We start from the raw sequence: 17,406 nt of genomic DNA, 5'->3' as shown, positions 1-17,406 counted from the left end.
CAAGAACTGAGAGAAGAGATCAGGACTGCTTTCTGATTTATGAATTTTTAAAAAAGAAACAGATAATGACTATGTTCTGGTCATTTGTCTGCACTCTTAGCAACAGAGATCCAGAAGGTTGACCTCTGGTTTTCCTATGCCGTCTTTAAGTTTTCATAAATTAAGATATTTTGGAAAATTTTCTGACATCCCATGGCTAATGTTATCAACTTTTTTAGTTGCTAGATCATTCCACCTTTTGTGGGAGTTTTAGGGTCTGTGCCCAGATTTTTAAATATTAAAGTAACAATATTCTGACATAATTTCCTAGCCAAATTCCACGATATCAGTATCTCTAGAAGGTAGCACTTTCTTCATTGATTTGTTAGCTCCTCTATCCTTAAAGGCTTTAGAGGAGAGGCCTCATCTTCACTGAGTCACTCTTTCTTCCTCTGACCCTAGGTACTCTGATTTGGAGGGCCGCCATCGGCACACGGTTTATGAAACTGGCACGCTGTCTCACCCCTTTGCTATTACCGTTTTTGAAGACACCATTTATTGGACAGATTGGAATACAAAGACAGTTGAAAAGGGAAACAAATACAATGGGTCAAATAGAGTGGCGCTGTTGAACGTAACACACAGGCCGTATGACATCCGTGTGTATCATCCTTACAGGCAGCCAATTGGTGAGTAGTTGATTCAGAAGTTTTTGCACAGATACTCAAAAGTTTTTGCACAGTTACTTTAGGGTCTTTTCCATGTTGCTCTTGTTTTTAAAAAAAATTTTTAATCATTAGTATCATAATTTATACCAGAAATCGTGTTACTTGTTAATTTTTTCTGTGAAACAAATGTTAGGAGTTGAGGGGATGGAAATTAAAGGTATAGAGTTTATTCCCCTCTTTCTGGAAAAGGCTGCTGATGATTCTTTTTCACAGTACCTGCTATATTCTTAAAGATCTTGGTTTTTTTGTTTAAATAAGAATCAACAGTTGTTATATGTTGCCTTGACATTTCAGTCCTACTTAAGAAAGCACCTTTGAAAAATAAAGACTTTCCTGTATAACCACAATAAATTATAACACTTAAGAAATGTATTACAATCACATGGATGTATTTATAAGAATCATTTCTTTACTAAGATCAATCTACTGAAGTAATTAAAAGAAATGCTTAAATGAAAGTTATAGTAACCATAAAATATCATTTATTAAATGGCTATTTGCATTTGATATCTAGCCAAGATCTGGAATATTCTTTGGGGATAGAGTGGATTTTGTGGGCCTGCTAGGTCATGTTGTCTTAATAAACTTGGAAGTTAGGAAACATGATAAGCATAATTTATCATAAACATATGATAAACTTGGAAGTTAGGAAATATGCGAATTGGCAAACTATTTTTTTCTGGAAGGTAATATTCTTCATATTATTTAGCAGAAGTTCAAATTCATCTTTACCTCTGAGTGGCAGCCCAGAAAATTAGTATAGATGTTGCTCAGTTTATCTGTCAACTTGATTCTGGGCCAACTTCTGTTGCCTGTATCCTTAGGATGAGAGAATATAGCATCTGTTGGAAAATAAAATTTTAACTTAGGTTCTGGGTGCATGGAGGTAAGCTAAACCTCCCACTTGCTCTTTGAGAACTTTCTTTTTTAATGGAATGTGGGATCTAGTTCCTTAAACAAGAATCAAACCTGTGCCCCCTGCACTGGGAATGTGGAGTCTTAACCACTGGACCACCAGGGAACTTTGAGAGATCTTTTCTAGCAGTGAATAAACCTCACTTCTGCACATAAATCAGTTTACAGTATCAGCAACAGGGTTGCTAACACAGCTCTACCATATGTCTTCTTTATGAACTTTTTGAAAAAGCATGTATCTGGGGTAATGATTTTTTTACTAAGAGGTGATGAGTTTTATGTGGCAAGTAATCAGTTCATCCACGCTTTCAGTGAATGAACATATATTTTCTCCCTTCTTTCGCTAGTGGCTAATCCCTGTGGTACGAACAATGGTGGCTGTTCTCATCTCTGCCTCATCAAAGAAGGAGGTGCTGGATTCACTTGCGAGTGTCCAGACAATTTCCACACCATCCAGCGTGGTCACAGCACCCAGTGCCTGCCCTTGTGCTCTAGCACCCAGTTCCTATGTGCCAACAGTGAAATGTAAGGCTTGCTCCTCCCTCTCCCCACTGCCTCCCCAGCCTTTGGACACACATTGAACTTCAAGGCCCCTGGGCATTAGAGTTTTCTAATGAACAAGATTTTGGCTAATTAACATGGCTCATTTGGGATGCACCAAGACTATCTTCAACTGTCCAACTTCAGCCTGAAGTCTCCAACTTCAGATAATTTCCTCCATGAAAGGAGGCATTTTGGGAACCAAACAGTTACATCCAGGCATGCAAATTTTCATATCTGTAACAAGGAAGCAAACTGTGTATGTTTTATTTTTAATGAATTGCCCAAAGTCTCAGGGTCAAGAATGTACATAAGTGTACACTGAGAAATGGCCCTTAGGAATGATAGAATTTCCCCATCTTTTTCAAACCCATGCTGGCCTAGCTCCTCAGTTAACTATGCTAGGGGATTGAGGGTCACACAAATCTATTTTTGATCATTTGTATTTGTTATGAAACACAGTCACAGATTATTTCCCTCATAGTGGGTACAGCCCTTGATGACTGGGGGTTCAGAATCAGAGAGTGAGATTAAGAGGAGGTGTTATGCAAACCATAGCATCTGAGATTCAGTGGCTGATTATTTTGATGATTGAGTAAAGAATCCTAGATTAGGAATCTAGCATACCCCATCACAATGTAGACTCTCAACAAATGGTAGGGCCTCCAGCTTCCCAGCCCATAGCCTAATATCATCTCTTCCTCTGACTGATAGCTCCAACCATCCATCCGTTACCCAGAACCACAGCTCTGAACACACACTTACTGTTGGCTGTGGCAGGAATTTGGTCATCATGCTCAAAGCACTTTTTCAGCGTGTGGTAGGTCTTAACACACCTGTTCTATCTAACCTAGTTATGTTTTCTCTGAAGATTATGCCACAGTAACAAAGGTTGAATTGATCCTCTTCTTGGACCATGATAAAACACTTGCATATCATTGCTTGAAATTCAGCTTTGCCTTCTTCTCTCTGGATGGTCATTGTCTGCTCCTCTAACTGCCTGTCGCTTTGCTAAGAGAAGTGCTATTTCCTTTGTGCAGGTGTATTCCTATCTGGTGGAAATGTGACGGGCGGAGAGACTGCTTGGATGGTTCTGATGAACCTGTCACTTGCCCGCAGCGCTTCTGCGCCTTAGGAATGTTCCAGTGCAATGATGGCAACTGCACCAACTCACACTCCCTGTGCAATTTGCGTCAGGATTGCCCTGATGGGTCCGATGAAGACCCTGTGCTTTGTGGTGAGTGGAATCACTTTCTACATTCTTTGCCCACTTCTGTAGTTGATTATGTATGATCATGGTTCTGTGGGGGTTTTCTGAATGTCATATCAAAATCTGGTCCAAAATCCTGGGGGAGGAAAAAGACAACTCAGAGTCCATCCCACATCTCTAAGTTGTCTATTTTGGTGGTTCTTTGCTGTGTACTGTGCATAGAGTCTTCTTTAAGAGCTAATATTGAGGGTGAAATCAGGGATTCCCACATTTTAAACAGGGACTCTCAGTTGTGATATTTATTTATGTCTCCAGTTTTAAAAAGCACCTTCTCAAAAAAAAAAAAAGAAAGAAAAAAAACTCCACTAAAACCCAAAAAACAACCCTCTAAAGTAAAAGTAGCACATCAATAATAGCAACAAACACAAAGTTTGAAAATCATTGTCCATTAGGGCAACAGGTACCAGAGAAAGTGAATTTAGTAGGTTGTCAATCCTCATCTTCTAATGTTACACGCAAAAAAAAGATATTTAAGAATGTAGATGGTAATAGTCAATGGACTATTAGCCTGTGTAGTGTTACTGGTTAATAGTAAGTGCATTAGGCCATAAATCCTCTAAAAGGAGACTATCATGGAGTTCCACAGGGTCCATTAGTGTAAATTAGGGGCTTCTGTTCCTGAAGCCTTCCAAACTGACAACCAAATGCCACCGCTTGCAGAGCATCACCAGTGTGAGTCCTACGAATGGCAGTGCGCCAACAAGCGCTGCATTCCGGAATCCTGGCAGTGTGACATGGAGGATGACTGTGACGATAACTCGGACGAGGACAGCTCCCACTGCGCCGGGAGGACCTGCCCGCCCGGCTACTTCAAGTGTGCGAACGGCCACTGCATCCCTCAGATATGGAAGTGTGACGTAGACAACGACTGCGGAGACTACTCAGACGAGCCCTTGCAGGAATGCTGTGAGTTCTGTGTGGGGTCTGGCCTGCGAGCAGCTCCGTGTGGCCGGAGAGAGAGTGCAGAGCCCCCGCTGCAGCCCTGTGGCATGCCCCCTCTTTGCTCTCCCCAGGGATGCAGAGAGCCGCGCTCGGCCTGCAGCTTGACCCACACCCCTGGGTCTCAAATGGCAGATTCCTGGTCTCTGCCCACGGGATGTCTAACTACAGAACATGATAAAAGAACTTACATTTTTATCTCGCACCTTCTGTTTTGAGCCTCAGAGAAAGCTGGTGAGAGACAGCGAAGGTGAACCTCATGTGAAGTGATTTTTTTTTTTAACTTCAAACCCAGTAAAAAAAGTGTACCAGGGTACCTTTTCCCCCATCCCACCCATTCCCCGCCAACAGTCTGAGCACAACATAAATGAGTGGTAATGACATGTTGAGAAAACTTAAGGTCTCGATCTTCCTACTCCGAGTGAACAAATGACACCTAAAGGAGACACAGGCTTCCCAGGTGACTCAGTGGTGAAGAACCCATGCGGGTTCGATCCCTGAGCTGGGAAGATCCCCTGGAGTAGGAACTGGCAACCCACTCCAGTATTCTTGCCTGGAAAATCCCATAGGCAGAGAAGCCTGGTGGGCTACAGTCCATGGGGCTGCAGAGAGTCAGTCACAGGACTGAGCAGCTAAGCACAAAAGAGACACAGTTGCCAAACAGACTGAGTCTGTTTGGTTGATAACACGGTCACTGTGGAAAGGTGTCTTTGGTTTCCTGGCAGGGCCATGACTTACAGTTCGTACTTTGCTCCCTCCTGTCTTTTCAGTGGGCCCCTCCTATCGCTGCAATAACTATACAGAATTCAGCTGCAGAACAAACTACCGCTGCATCCCGAAGTGGGCTGTGTGCAACGGTGTCAACGACTGCAGAGACAACAGTGATGAGCAGGACTGTGGTAGGAGCGGCGGCAGGGGAGGGGGCAGGGATGAGCAAATTACTCGGAGGGGAGGCTGGCTTTCCCATGTCATCCTTCCTTTGTTTGCCTCTAATAACATGTTGCATTTTATAGTGACTTTATAGGGATCCCAGCATTTTACAGGGGTACTGGGAGGTTCATTTATATCATCTTAAATGAAATCTTTCCCCAAATGTGAAGATATTAGGAATTTGTGTAATTTCTCCCAAATGGGAAATTCTTATTTTACATTTGACAAGTTTGTCTTATCTTATAGATTGATTGAAATGGATGGGAGGGAGAAGGTAGAGAAAAGATTTGATATGTATCTCTAAAAAGGATATTTCAGAATCAGAATATTTCTTATTTGGAGCTTTTGATATTTCAAATGTCTTTCTGACCTTCCACATCTTTTGTGTTTGGCAATATAGAAAGAGTCTATGGACAAAAAAGGCCAAATGAATTAATGGAATTTTTGAAGATTAGGCATATTCTCTAGCTTAAAAACAAAGTGTGTGTTGGGTTTGGTAGGAAGAGAGGTAGGAAAGATAATGAGTTATTTTAATAACACTGAATCTAATCACCTAAAGACAATGTAATGGACATGTTTTGTTTGCTGGCAGCATCACTTAATTTTCCTTTCCAGGCCTTTGTTGCAAATTACAAGCCAGGGACCAAATCATTTTTTGAACTGTTTCTACAAAAGAGAATGGATTTAGTTTCAAATAATAGGATAGGTTCAGTTTAGCCTAAAAAGGAGTATTGACAGTGAATGTGGCTGGCATTCCTCTTTCTGGGAGTTTCAAGACTATGGTAGCATAAGCCTCAGACCATCTCATAAGAGCCAGTACTGCTTTGGCATTCCTTACCCATGGGCTTCTGAAGTATTTGCAATGACTGTGATTTGCAGAGTCGATGACATGCAAACCTTCTGGGGAATTTCGGTGTACAAATCACCGCTGCATCCCTCTTCGCTGGAAATGTGATGGGCAAAATGACTGTGGAGACCACTCCGATGAGGAAAACTGTGGTGAGTGTTCGGGGACCTTCTTTCCCATGTGCCATTGGAGTGGTGATGTCTGCTCTTTGTAACTCAACTGTCAATGCCATCCTCAAAGGGTAGGATGATGGCTGTCTGATCTCTTGCTTTCTGACTGGTACATTTCTACTTTTCATCTTCCCCTTAGCAGATTGTAATCACGCTCTAGGAAAAAAATATCTATGCAGGTATATCTTTTGTCTGTTAATTTATTTACACTCAACAACATCTTTTTTTCAAAAAGAACTTGAGGTGATTTACATCATTGCCTTATGATATGTATCAATTTCAGATTAACTAACATGAAATATACTCTAACTTTAGTCTCCTTTTGGAAATGAGAAAGTCTGGGCTGTGGAGAGAATCAGGGTGCTGGTCTCACCTGCTAAAAACAGACTTACAATTGAAGTGAAAAGTCTATTTTTGCAGGTTGGATGGTCTGGGACTTGGGGCACAGGAGGGGTTAGGCATAGAGGACACAGGCCAGTCCACAAGCCGGTCCACTGTGTACGACTCCTGATGCCCTCCAATGGCCACGTGGCTTTCCTTTTCAGCCCCCCGGAAATGCACAGAGAGCGAGTTTCGGTGTGATGATCAGAGCTGCATTCCTTCTCGATGGGTCTGTGACCAAGCCAATGACTGTGGGGACAACTCAGATGAGCGAGACTGCGGTAACTGTTACAGCAATTTGAGGGGCTTCCCGTAGAGTCTCGTGCTAGGATCAGCATATTGGAGGGGTGTAGGGAATTTGGTATTCTTTCTTGGGAAATCCCATGGATAGAGGACCCTGGCGAGCTAAAGTCCATAGGGTCACAAAGAGCTGGGCACGCCTTAGCCACAAAACAACAGGGACTTCCAATGTGTGTTTGTAAGGTTTTATAGAGTAAGATGATTTTTGTGTATTTTAGGTAATATATAAACCTTAGCATGACAGTACCTTCTTCTCTGTACTTTCTATGATTTATGATTACCTTAGAGCATTCTAGATCATTAATAGGGGAAAATCACAAGAGAGTTTTTAAAATCTCATTTTAACTAGAGGAGAGATTGGTACCTCCATCTCCATATCTTGAATGGGGAAGATGTAACTTTTGATAGTTTACTCACTCACTAACCACAAGTTGTGGGTTTGTTGTGAGCCAGTCACTGGGTATGGATAGGAATGTGATAGAATACTTACTACCCTCCACAGAGCTAGGACTTGTCTGAGAATACCAAGGCACCTTCGAAATAACATTCTTTCCTTTTCAGAGATGATGACCTGCCGTCCTGGATATTTTCAGTGTGATAGTGGGCACTGTGTTTCTGAACATTTGAAGTGCAATGGGCTGGCTGACTGTCACGATGCCTCTGATGAAGCCAATTGTCGTAAGTTTCTAGACAAATTGGTATGGTTATGGCTGTTTAGACCCATTAGCCACCGCTTCTTAGATTGAAAGGTCATAGATATTTTCTATTCAGCATTCATTGATAATTATCAATTGAGCTTGAGTCATCATGTCTATATATTTCACAGTAGTCATTCAAGTACATTTCACTAATAATATTTCAAATATTATATATCTATATATAGAGAGAATATATTATGTCTGTAGTAATGAAAGTATTTATATATTATCAACTACTCTACAAATCATTAATCAGATAAAACTTGGCAGGAAAAGAATATTCAAGCAATGAATAAATGGGTATTCAACCACATCGAAGTTCTAGCTTTAAGCATTTTCTGAATTGTAACAAAGGGATATAAAATTGTTTAAAAGTATAAAGCCTATATGATCATTTGTATTTTAGTCTTTTTGAACCACTGAATAAATATTAACTATTGATGCTTATCTATGATGGATTTTGTTGATCATGTGGTTGCCACATCTTAAAACCTTGGTTTCCAAGAGACTTTAAATGTATGATAGGAAAAACCAGTGCTGGCACTGCTGAAAAGTTTCACTTACCTGAAAAAGAAAAAACCCAATGCTGTTCATAGAATGACTCATGTCATTAAATACTGGGCTTAGTCAATTATCCTTAAGAAACATTCCATCAGAATTTCAGACGGTTTAAGGCCGCAGTACTGGTGTGGTTGAATCAGGAAAGAGCAGGGTATAATGGAACGCTTTCTATTAGGAGAATTCTCTCTATAAAAGGAGAAATAGCCAACTAACTTTCCAGAAAGTATCTTTTTCTAATAATTTGAATATGTCTCCTCCCCACCGACAGCCACCCGCTATCCCAATGGTGCATACTGTCCAGCTACTATGTTTGAATGTAAAAATCACGTTTGTATCCATTCATCTTGGAAATGTGATGGTGATAATGACTGTGGAGATGGTTCCGATGAAGAACTTCATCTGTGCTGTGAGTGAGAGATTGAGGGGTGGTGTTGTCAATGTTTCTTATGTGGAGCATAAGTGGGGGGGCATTTGTACAATTTTCGTGTTGTTGGACACATGATCTGATTAGTGCACTTTCACTTGGCCTTCCTGCTTAGTTTTCTACTTGGGACATGAGAAAGTTGGGCAGACATCCATAGTTTTAAACATTTTTGTGGCCTTTGAAAACAGTGTCCTCAAAAGAGATTGTTGGAAAACCAACACGCATAAATAAAGGCAGGTCTGTTGTGGTCAAAGTCTGAGTTAGGGTGGAGTGTGTATCTCTCCTGCTCCACCCCACTTTAGGTGCCCCTCAGAGTACTTCTGCCAAACCCCTGGAGCTTCACAGAACCCCTTTAGGAAATATTAAAACCAGTTAATCTTTAAACTCACTTCACTTTACATCATAATTCAAGCCCATCTAATTCCTTTCTGTTGTATGATGCATATTTATTTTTTAAATCAGTCAATCTCAATGTGCGTACCCATCTGAATCCCTTGGGGAAAAGTGCTTTGGAAGCACATGCTCTGGTCCCACCTCAGGCTTAGACCTATCAATGTCCAAGGACATTTTGGGTCTGGGCAAAAATATACTGAAAAAGCTCCTTAGGTTTTAATTTGGTCTCTTGGTTGGAAACTACCGATTTTAGCAAAGTAGATGAACATAAGTTTGTTTTGATCATTTTGCTCCATGCCTTGAGTCATTGGAGATCTCAGGCATCATCTCTGTTACTAAGAGAGTCAGTATCACCTGGGGACCTGTTAGAAACACAGATTCATGGGCCCATCCCACATCTACCCAATCTGAATCTCTGGCAGTGGAGGCCAGCAGTCTCTGCATTAGTAAGCTGTCCACCCACCTCCCCAACCCATCCCTCACCCACCAGGTGATTCAGATACAAGCCAAGCTTAAGAATGTCACATAAGTAGAAGCCCTCCAATCCTCTTGAAACTCTTAATTCTTAGTCTCATTTAGCTGTAATTCACTTCTGAGGTTCTCATCACCTCTTCCATTCAATTTCCTAGATTCCCCACTATTAATTTTAGCCCTCACTATTCAATTTTATGATTTGACTCTAGAAAATAATATATCAGAATATTCCTTCCATCAAGAGAATTTAATTATATTATATAATTAAAATATAAATTACATCATATTTTCCCAGTGGCACCCCAGTATTTCCCTTGCCACATCTTTTCTTCTAAGGAACTAACAACAGTTTGTTTTGTTTTTCACTTGCAGAATCTTGAAAAAGACCTTAAACATGTGTAACTGTCAGATAAATCCTGGAAAAGTTGTTTCCCACTATAAGATAAAGTGCCCATAGTTAGAAAGATTGAACTTTGGGGAGGCAGAGGCACAGCTACGTGAAAAAGTGATCAGCGCTGTTTTATAATGTTACATTTGCCTTTCACCACAAATAATCCTTGCGAAGTTCTATTAACAATACTTCCAAGAACCAGCTTTTACAACTGTGCTTTTTTCCCCTCAACCTCATTAAAAATCTCTCCTCTTGCTTCCTGTGTGGTACCAAGGCAGAAGGAAAATCAAACAGCCCATGTCGTCCATGGGAAAGAGGAAAACACCTGTGTGTTGAGTTCTGAATGCCTGGTACATGCATAGAGGAGCATGTCCCTGTGCCAACCAAGGGCCCTTGGTTTTACCTGTAGGTTCCTCACAGGGGCATGAGCATCAGCCAGAGATCTAACTCTGGGTAACAGAATGAGTCCGTGTTTGCTTTGAGATGTCAACTTTGAAAGTAATAGGTGAGGAAATTCCATCACGGTGTAGAACTTTAATGAGAAGACTTCATTTTCTGGACTGTAGTCAGAGAGATGAACAGTGAGCTCCTGGCTGTTAGGATGAGGGTTCATGTATGGTCCTGCTGGTCTCTCCAACCTCCTGGCCACCGTTGTCCTCCTCACTCTGTGCTCCAGCCGCAGAGATCTTTTATTCAGGTCCAGAAGCCTGCCATCTTCTTCCTGACCCAGACTTCCCATGTGAAGCCTCTTCTGATCCCTCCTCCCCTAGATCTGTATCAGATCTTCCCAGGAGATGCTTTCATAGCATCCTTTGTGGCCCTTACCACAGTTGTAGTTGAATGGTTAATTTGTGAAGTTGGTTTCTATGCTAGAATGAAAGTCCCATGAGGATAAGGGCTGTGTCTTTCTTTTCCCCAGTTGAACCTGGTGCGTAGTGCAGCACCAGGGTGTCAACGAGACTCTCAAGATGTGTTTGTCGATTGGTTAATCAAATAAGCCAATAAGGGGCAATGCAAGCAAGCCCAAGCCTGGTGCTGGCAACAGGAGTGTTTTTAGATATTGACCCTTATGTTCTACTCTTAACGTAAACATTTGCTTTTTCATCTTGTGTTCTAGTAAATGTTGCCTGTGACTCACCATACCGTTTCCGGTGTGACAACAATCGCTGCATTTATCGTCATGAGGTGTGCAACCAGGAGGATGACTGTGGAGATGGAAGTGATGAGAAAGAGGAGCTCTGTAAGCAAAAGTCAAAAGGGAGAAGGGAAAAAGAAAGGCCCCCAATTGTCTGCAGTCCACAAAATGCACCTCAGGGATTTCAGTTTGTTTTATAGAGGCTTGAGTTGTACATATGACTGCAGATCTCCTTGGACATTATTGTTTGCAAGACTCCCTACACACACAGTACTCAGGTGCAGCCCATCCCCATTCTTCCTGTTTCATTTGAACCAGATGTTGGAAAGTTCCTTAAGGAAGTGAGAACAAATACTAAATAATGGTTTGAGTCCCACTTGAAAAACTAATGGTTTATCTCTTTTCAAAGATGAGGCTTGGTCACTCTTCAGCCTAGAGCTTCTAAATTGTTAATCTAGGGATGGGAACTTCTCAATGTCCTGCTGAAAAGCTCATGTTGAATAAGGTAGCACTAGTGTTCACAGGGCTTATCTAATATCCTTCTTTAAAATGAAAATGCATTTCCCGGAAGAGAAAAATGATAGATTATTTTACAAGATAAATGGCTGCATTTAATATTTTAGGTATTGAGAAATCTGTGCTTTTCCATTTTGAGACTGTTTTCCATCTATCCATTGAAGGAAAGGGCTGATTAATTTTCTGGGCAATTTAATTTACCCAGAAAAAGTCTGTGAGGAAGGTTATTTATCCTGAGTCCAATTACTTTTTTCCTAAAAGGATATTATCTGGGGAAATTTAGATAAATGCTTTTCTACTCTCTATTCCTTATATTGATGTGGCCTTAGAATGCTTACCGCCAGTTGCCATTCTATGTCAGGCAGACTTTGATCCTAGTGCCATGTTCAAGTTTGTACCCTCCCTCTCCTTCCCCTTTTTGGGGCAGGATGAATCAATGGTTATAACATTGTTAATATGTTTGTTTGAAGCATAACACAAAGGAATGAAAACCTAGAAATAAAACCTTTTTTAAAAACTGGGGCAGGTTTGCCTTTTCCTCTTCTGTTTCCACTTCCTCTATTAATCATGCCAGATGTTTGTAGGATGTGATCAAATCCCAGAGTGGAAAAAAGGGATAGGAAGCTAAAATTCTTCCCATGGAGGAGGATGTTAGAGGAATCACTGCTAGGCATCACAGTAGATGAACTGCAACATTTCAGTGGCTTATACCAGCAGATGCCTAAAGTTTGAGGAAAGTCAGGCAGCCCCCTTCATCCTGTATTAAGCCATCTGGAACACATAGTCTTCAAGTTTGCTGAGGTGGGAGAAGAGAGAAATGGAGGAGACAGTTTCCTTACTTCCTAGGCCTGGAAGTGACAGATGTCCATTATGCTCATAGTCCATTGGTTGGATCTGGCCCCAAACTAACTGCAAGGGAGACCAGGAATTGTAGGGAAGCACCAGCTTATTTGTGAGAAACACTGTCTCTGCCAGAGAAGGAAGCATCTTGTTTCGCAGAGGAGAATGTTTTGACTTGAACTTATTCTTAAATTATAGGTGTAGCACCGACTCCTAGACCTTGTACACCGGATGAATTCAAGTGTAGCAATGGCCGTTGCATTCCACAGCACCGGGTGTGTGATCATGTTAATGACTGTGGTGACAGTTTCGATGAGATGGGATGCAGTAAGTAAATAATTATTTTTGTACTTCATGGTAGTAAGTCAGGTTACCTTACTGAAAACTTGCAATAACATAAAGTAAATGGTAACCACATTTGTCTTTAGTTTACATGTTGTGTTTCTCAATAAACACTTTTTCTATACCAGACATTGTGCTGAATACTACATGGACTATTTCATTTTATCCATGTAACAATCCTGTGAGTTAGGTATTATTTGTCTCTCTGTCACTCTGTTTTGAACAAATGAGGAAACCACCCTACAGTTTAAATAAATTGGCCTTGTCTCCCTGTCATTAAGAAATTGAGTCAGGATTTGAACTCTGGTCTCCTTAACTGCAAGGCACATCCTCTTCCCAGTAGGGAGCTGTCAGCGCCTTAAACCTGTTTGTTTCTTAGTTTGCACATTTTTTTTCATCTTAAGCCAAATGCAGTATCTTTGGCACAGAGGGGAAGAGTAGTTGGTAAGAATGGAAATGTCAGGACATTCTTAGTGGTCCAGTGGTTAAGACTCTGTGCTCCCAATGCAGGGGGCCTGGTTCAATTCCTGGTTGGGGAACTAGATCCCACATGCTGCAACTGAAGATCCCATATGCTACAACTAAGACCTGGCACTGCCAATTAATTAAAAAAATTTTTTTTTAAAGAATAGAAATGTCACAGGAGACCTTGGAAGGAACACTTACTTTTAAGAGAGGATTTTTGTATAGGAAAAGTGTGATGCACACAAACAAGGGATGATTCTAGCTTAACGTGAAGTGAATGTTGGAATGGCATGCTAATAATTTGCCCTTTGGTAGTCTTGTATAGCATTTATGAAATGATTTCACATACATTCTTTTTTTATATATGTAATTTTTATCTATTTATATATATATATATATATTTTTTTTTTTTTTTCTATTTATATATTTTTGACTGCACCACTTCTTCATTTCCATGCAGGGGCTTTCCTTTCCTTGTAGGGAAAGGGGGCTACTCTTCATTGCAGTGTGTGGGCTTCTTGTTGCAGTGGCTTCTCTTGTGGAGCACAAGCTCTAGGGTGTGTGGGTTTCAGTAGTTGAAGCTTCCAGGATAGAACACAGGCTCAGTAGTTGGTTGTGGCACATGGGCTTAGTTTCCCCATGGTATGTGGGATCCTCCCCGACTAGGGGTTGAACCTGTGTTTCCTGCATTAGCAAATGGTTCTTCACCACTGAGCCACCAGGGAAGCCTCACATACATTCTTTAATTTGTTACTTAAATTAGCTCCAGGGGATTACTGCTGTTATGTCTAAAATAAAGCTCAGAGAGTTTAAATAACTTGCTTGAGGTCACATAGAGTGGCAGGGGCAGAATTGGAACAGTCCTGGGACTCCAGACTGGAAGAACTGGCTCCCACTTCCTCTGCCACTAGCTGTGCCACTTAAGAGTACATACTAATGTTGCCAGGCCTCAGTCTCTTTTTAGGAAAAAGGAGGAAGTTCTTCAAACCCTACAAGTCTGGACTTGGTAACATGAGTTAGCTTCACATGCTTCCAACTTCCTGGGCTTTAATAGCCTTTTTCTGAGACCCCTCAAGGATTTCCTGGCAAAATTTTCTCCTGAGTGGGTTACAAAGAAAGGTGAAGAACCAACCGTATTTAGTTGATTTGCCATTTGTTTGACACACTTTCTCAATAGGATTGGAGTTTTTGACATAATAATGTGACTTAAATTAAATATTTAAAAGGCATAAACATGGGAATTTGCAGAACCGAGAGGTTGATTCTGATGCCTGGAGACTAACTGACAATGTGAATGGTTCCAGGACTTTGGGGTATTTCCAAGTTAGGCTTGGGTCAAGCACTGGTTTCTCTTTCAGTTGCCTGTGCAAATTAAAAGGCTTAAAATCAGCCGTAGTACCTTTTCTTTTTAAGGTAACTTCCTTGCTGAGGAATTGTTTGTTTATATTTTTGGTTGTGCTGGGTCTTCATTGTTGCGGCGATTAGGGGCTGCTCTTGTGGAGCGTGGGCTCTAGGCTCGCAGGCTTCAGTAGTTGCTGCTCGAAGGCTCTAGAGCACGGGCTCAGTGGTCGTGGAGCATAGCCTTGGCTGCCCCATGGCATGTGGGGTCTTCCTGGACCAGAAATCGAACTGGCGTCTCCTACCCTGAAGGCAGGTTCTTCACCGTTCTTAAACTTGGCTTCTCATTTTATTGAGGGTAGGAGGTCATGATAAAGATGCTCTGTAGTTAAAATGTTGTTTATTGAGCTTAGAAAGGGGATTTTTAAAAAATGTGTATTTAGACTTGTCTCCCAGAATTAACTGTGGTATGAAGCACTGTCTTTTTTTTTTTTTTTTTTCATTTATTTTTATTAGTTGGAGGCTAATTAATTTACAATACTGTAGTGGTTTTTGCCATACATTGACATGAATCAGCCTTGGATTTACATGTGTTCCCCATCCTGATCCCCCCTCCCCACCTGATCTCTCTGGGTCTTCCCAGTGCACCAGCCCTGAGCACTTGTCTCATGCATCCAACCTGGGCTGGTGATCTGTTTCACTCTTGATATATATATATTCAATGCTATTCTCTCAGATCTATTCAAATGACATTTAATTAAAAGCAGGGTTTATTTAAGGGGACTAGGTAGCCCAGGCATTAATGTGGTATGGAGGCAACATTTCTTTTCAGACATTAAGCGGGTCTGTGATGGAATTCAGTCTTACTGCATTGGGCCAGTTTGACTAAGACATAGAATTCTCATTTTAAATACCAGTTCTTGGGTGCTGCTCATCCGTTTGCTTTCCTTTTCATTTCCTTTTCTCCTCCTCCATTTCTTTTAAATAGGGTCAATGCCTTCTATTTATATGTGTGTGTATATGTATGCTATATATATACACGTATACACACATGAGATGTATATATTATGTATATATAACCTGGGCTTCCCAGGCGGCACTAGTGGTAAAGAACCTGCCTGCCAATGCAGAAGATGTAAGGGACACGAGTTTGATCCCTGGGTCAGGAAGAGCCCCTGAGGAGGGCATGGCAACCTACTTCAGTATTCTTACCTGGAGAATCCCATGGACCGAGGAGCCTGGTGGGCTATGGTCCATCTGTAGGTCTTCTTCTGATGGGCCACTTGAGTGTTCACTTGTGCTTGATCTGCTTTGCATCTTTCGTTTGTAATGCTGGGATTTTGCGTTTCAGATAGAGGAAAAGACAGATCATGTGCTGAAAATCTGTGTGAACACAACTGTACCCAGTTACAGGAAGGAGGATTCATCTGCTCCTGTAGACCCGGATTCAAAGCCGATAGCATTGACAGAAACCTCTGTGAAGGTATAGTATATTTCCTCCAGTTCCTATTAGGAGAACCTTGTGCTTTTTAGGTTCTCCACTCATTCCCTTTTATTAAGTATGGTTTAATTCCCTTAATGGGACTGAGCTCATGCCGGTTGCTTTTTTCCCATGCTGTCTTATCGGTGTCTGGCATAGCACTGGGTGATCGTTCATCTTCAGTAATGTCTGTGAAATTGATGTGATGAATGAAGGCATGGGTGATGATGGCTTCTTATTGTATCAGTGTCTGAGATCAAAATTTCTTTTTAACAAACACATTTCCGCGTTTCTTCAGACAATACATATTTATTACACCCCTTGGTATGTCAGACTTATGTAAATGAGTTCTAAGATGGGGCGCTTACCAAGATGGTAAATATCAAGTAGGATTTTAGGTGTATTTGATCATTTGAATTTACTGTTCCTATTTCATGATGTACCATACTCAGATGATTAGAATAGTTCTTTTGAGGGCTGATGCCTAAGAACTCAATTGAAAAAGTCAAATCCGTGCCGCCCCTTCCTGGAGCCACTTAGCAGGAGGGAAGTGGTACCAAATACCAGTGGCACAACAGCTGCTTCCCCAAAGGGAAAATCTTGTTCTGCTGTTGTACAGAGTCAGACTGCTTCTGTTTAAATCTGGTCTTTGTGACTTTGGGTTCAATAACAGTCCATACCTGAGAGAGTTGTTTTGGAAGATTAAATGAGGGAAAAACTTGAAATGCAAGTGAAATAGTATCTGAAGTTTGGTCAGTGTTCTGCAAATGTTGGCATCATGACTTGTGTTCATCTGCACTTTTCTCATCCTTATTGCTTGTGAATATGGATTTAAACAGAAGCAGGATCTCTAAGGAAGGGATGGGCTCTAAGCAGATGTTGCCCACTTGGTTTTATTTTGCCTGCAGACATCAATGAATGTATGCAGTTTGGGAGTTGTCCCCAGATCTGCCATAACACCAAAGGAAGTTATGAGTGTTCCTGCGCCGAAGGATTCACATCTCTGAGTGACAGATACGGAGAACGGTGTGCGGCTGATGGTATGATGCGTTGACGGGGTATTAGTCTGGATTTAGCCTCTGTTCCACCTGGATAAAAACTAAAAAAGTGGACAAGATATGCCTCTCCAGAGGATTCAGACAACAAATACTTCTGTGTAGGATGGTGGTCAGCAAAGCCTTCCACTCCACTGATGTCAAGGTTTGAAGTCCAGTAATCCAAAATAGGTCACAAAACACATCCCATTCAATGGGTCATAGTCAGTTGGGGCAGATCAGGAACACTCTGTTGACAAACCATTTTTTTTTGTTTTTCATGGGCTATTGATCACAGACAGAAAGAGTCTGGTTT

General features: G+C 41.3%; 1 protein-coding gene across 2 annotated transcripts in view; it reads left to right on the top strand.

Moving 5' to 3' along the window:
• The window catches only part of LRP2 (LDL receptor related protein 2), a 187,097-nt gene that overhangs the window by 146,199 nt on the left and 23,492 nt on the right, over window positions 1-17,406 (top strand). For both annotated transcript variants that reach the window (XM_065931701.1, XM_065931700.1), the window contains exons 53-65: window positions 442-668; window positions 1,970-2,147; window positions 3,203-3,399; window positions 4,093-4,338; window positions 5,142-5,270; window positions 6,181-6,300; window positions 6,864-6,980; window positions 7,561-7,677; window positions 8,527-8,664; window positions 11,058-11,180; window positions 12,630-12,758; window positions 15,928-16,059; window positions 16,965-17,096. In XM_065931701.1, coding sequence (XP_065787773.1) covers window positions 442-668; window positions 1,970-2,147; window positions 3,203-3,399; window positions 4,093-4,338; window positions 5,142-5,270; window positions 6,181-6,300; window positions 6,864-6,980; window positions 7,561-7,677; window positions 8,527-8,664; window positions 11,058-11,180; window positions 12,630-12,758; window positions 15,928-16,059; window positions 16,965-17,096 — 1,985 coding nt within the window. The remainder of the gene's footprint in view (window positions 1-441; window positions 669-1,969; window positions 2,148-3,202; window positions 3,400-4,092; window positions 4,339-5,141; window positions 5,271-6,180; window positions 6,301-6,863; window positions 6,981-7,560; window positions 7,678-8,526; window positions 8,665-11,057; window positions 11,181-12,629; window positions 12,759-15,927; window positions 16,060-16,964; window positions 17,097-17,406) is intronic.

Source organism: Muntiacus reevesi, chromosome 3 (assembly GCF_963930625.1).
Source record: "Muntiacus reevesi chromosome 3, mMunRee1.1, whole genome shotgun sequence".
Lineage (NCBI taxonomy): Eukaryota > Metazoa > Chordata > Mammalia > Artiodactyla > Cervidae > Muntiacus > Muntiacus reevesi.
This window is presented reverse-complemented; position numbering and strand designations above follow the sequence as displayed.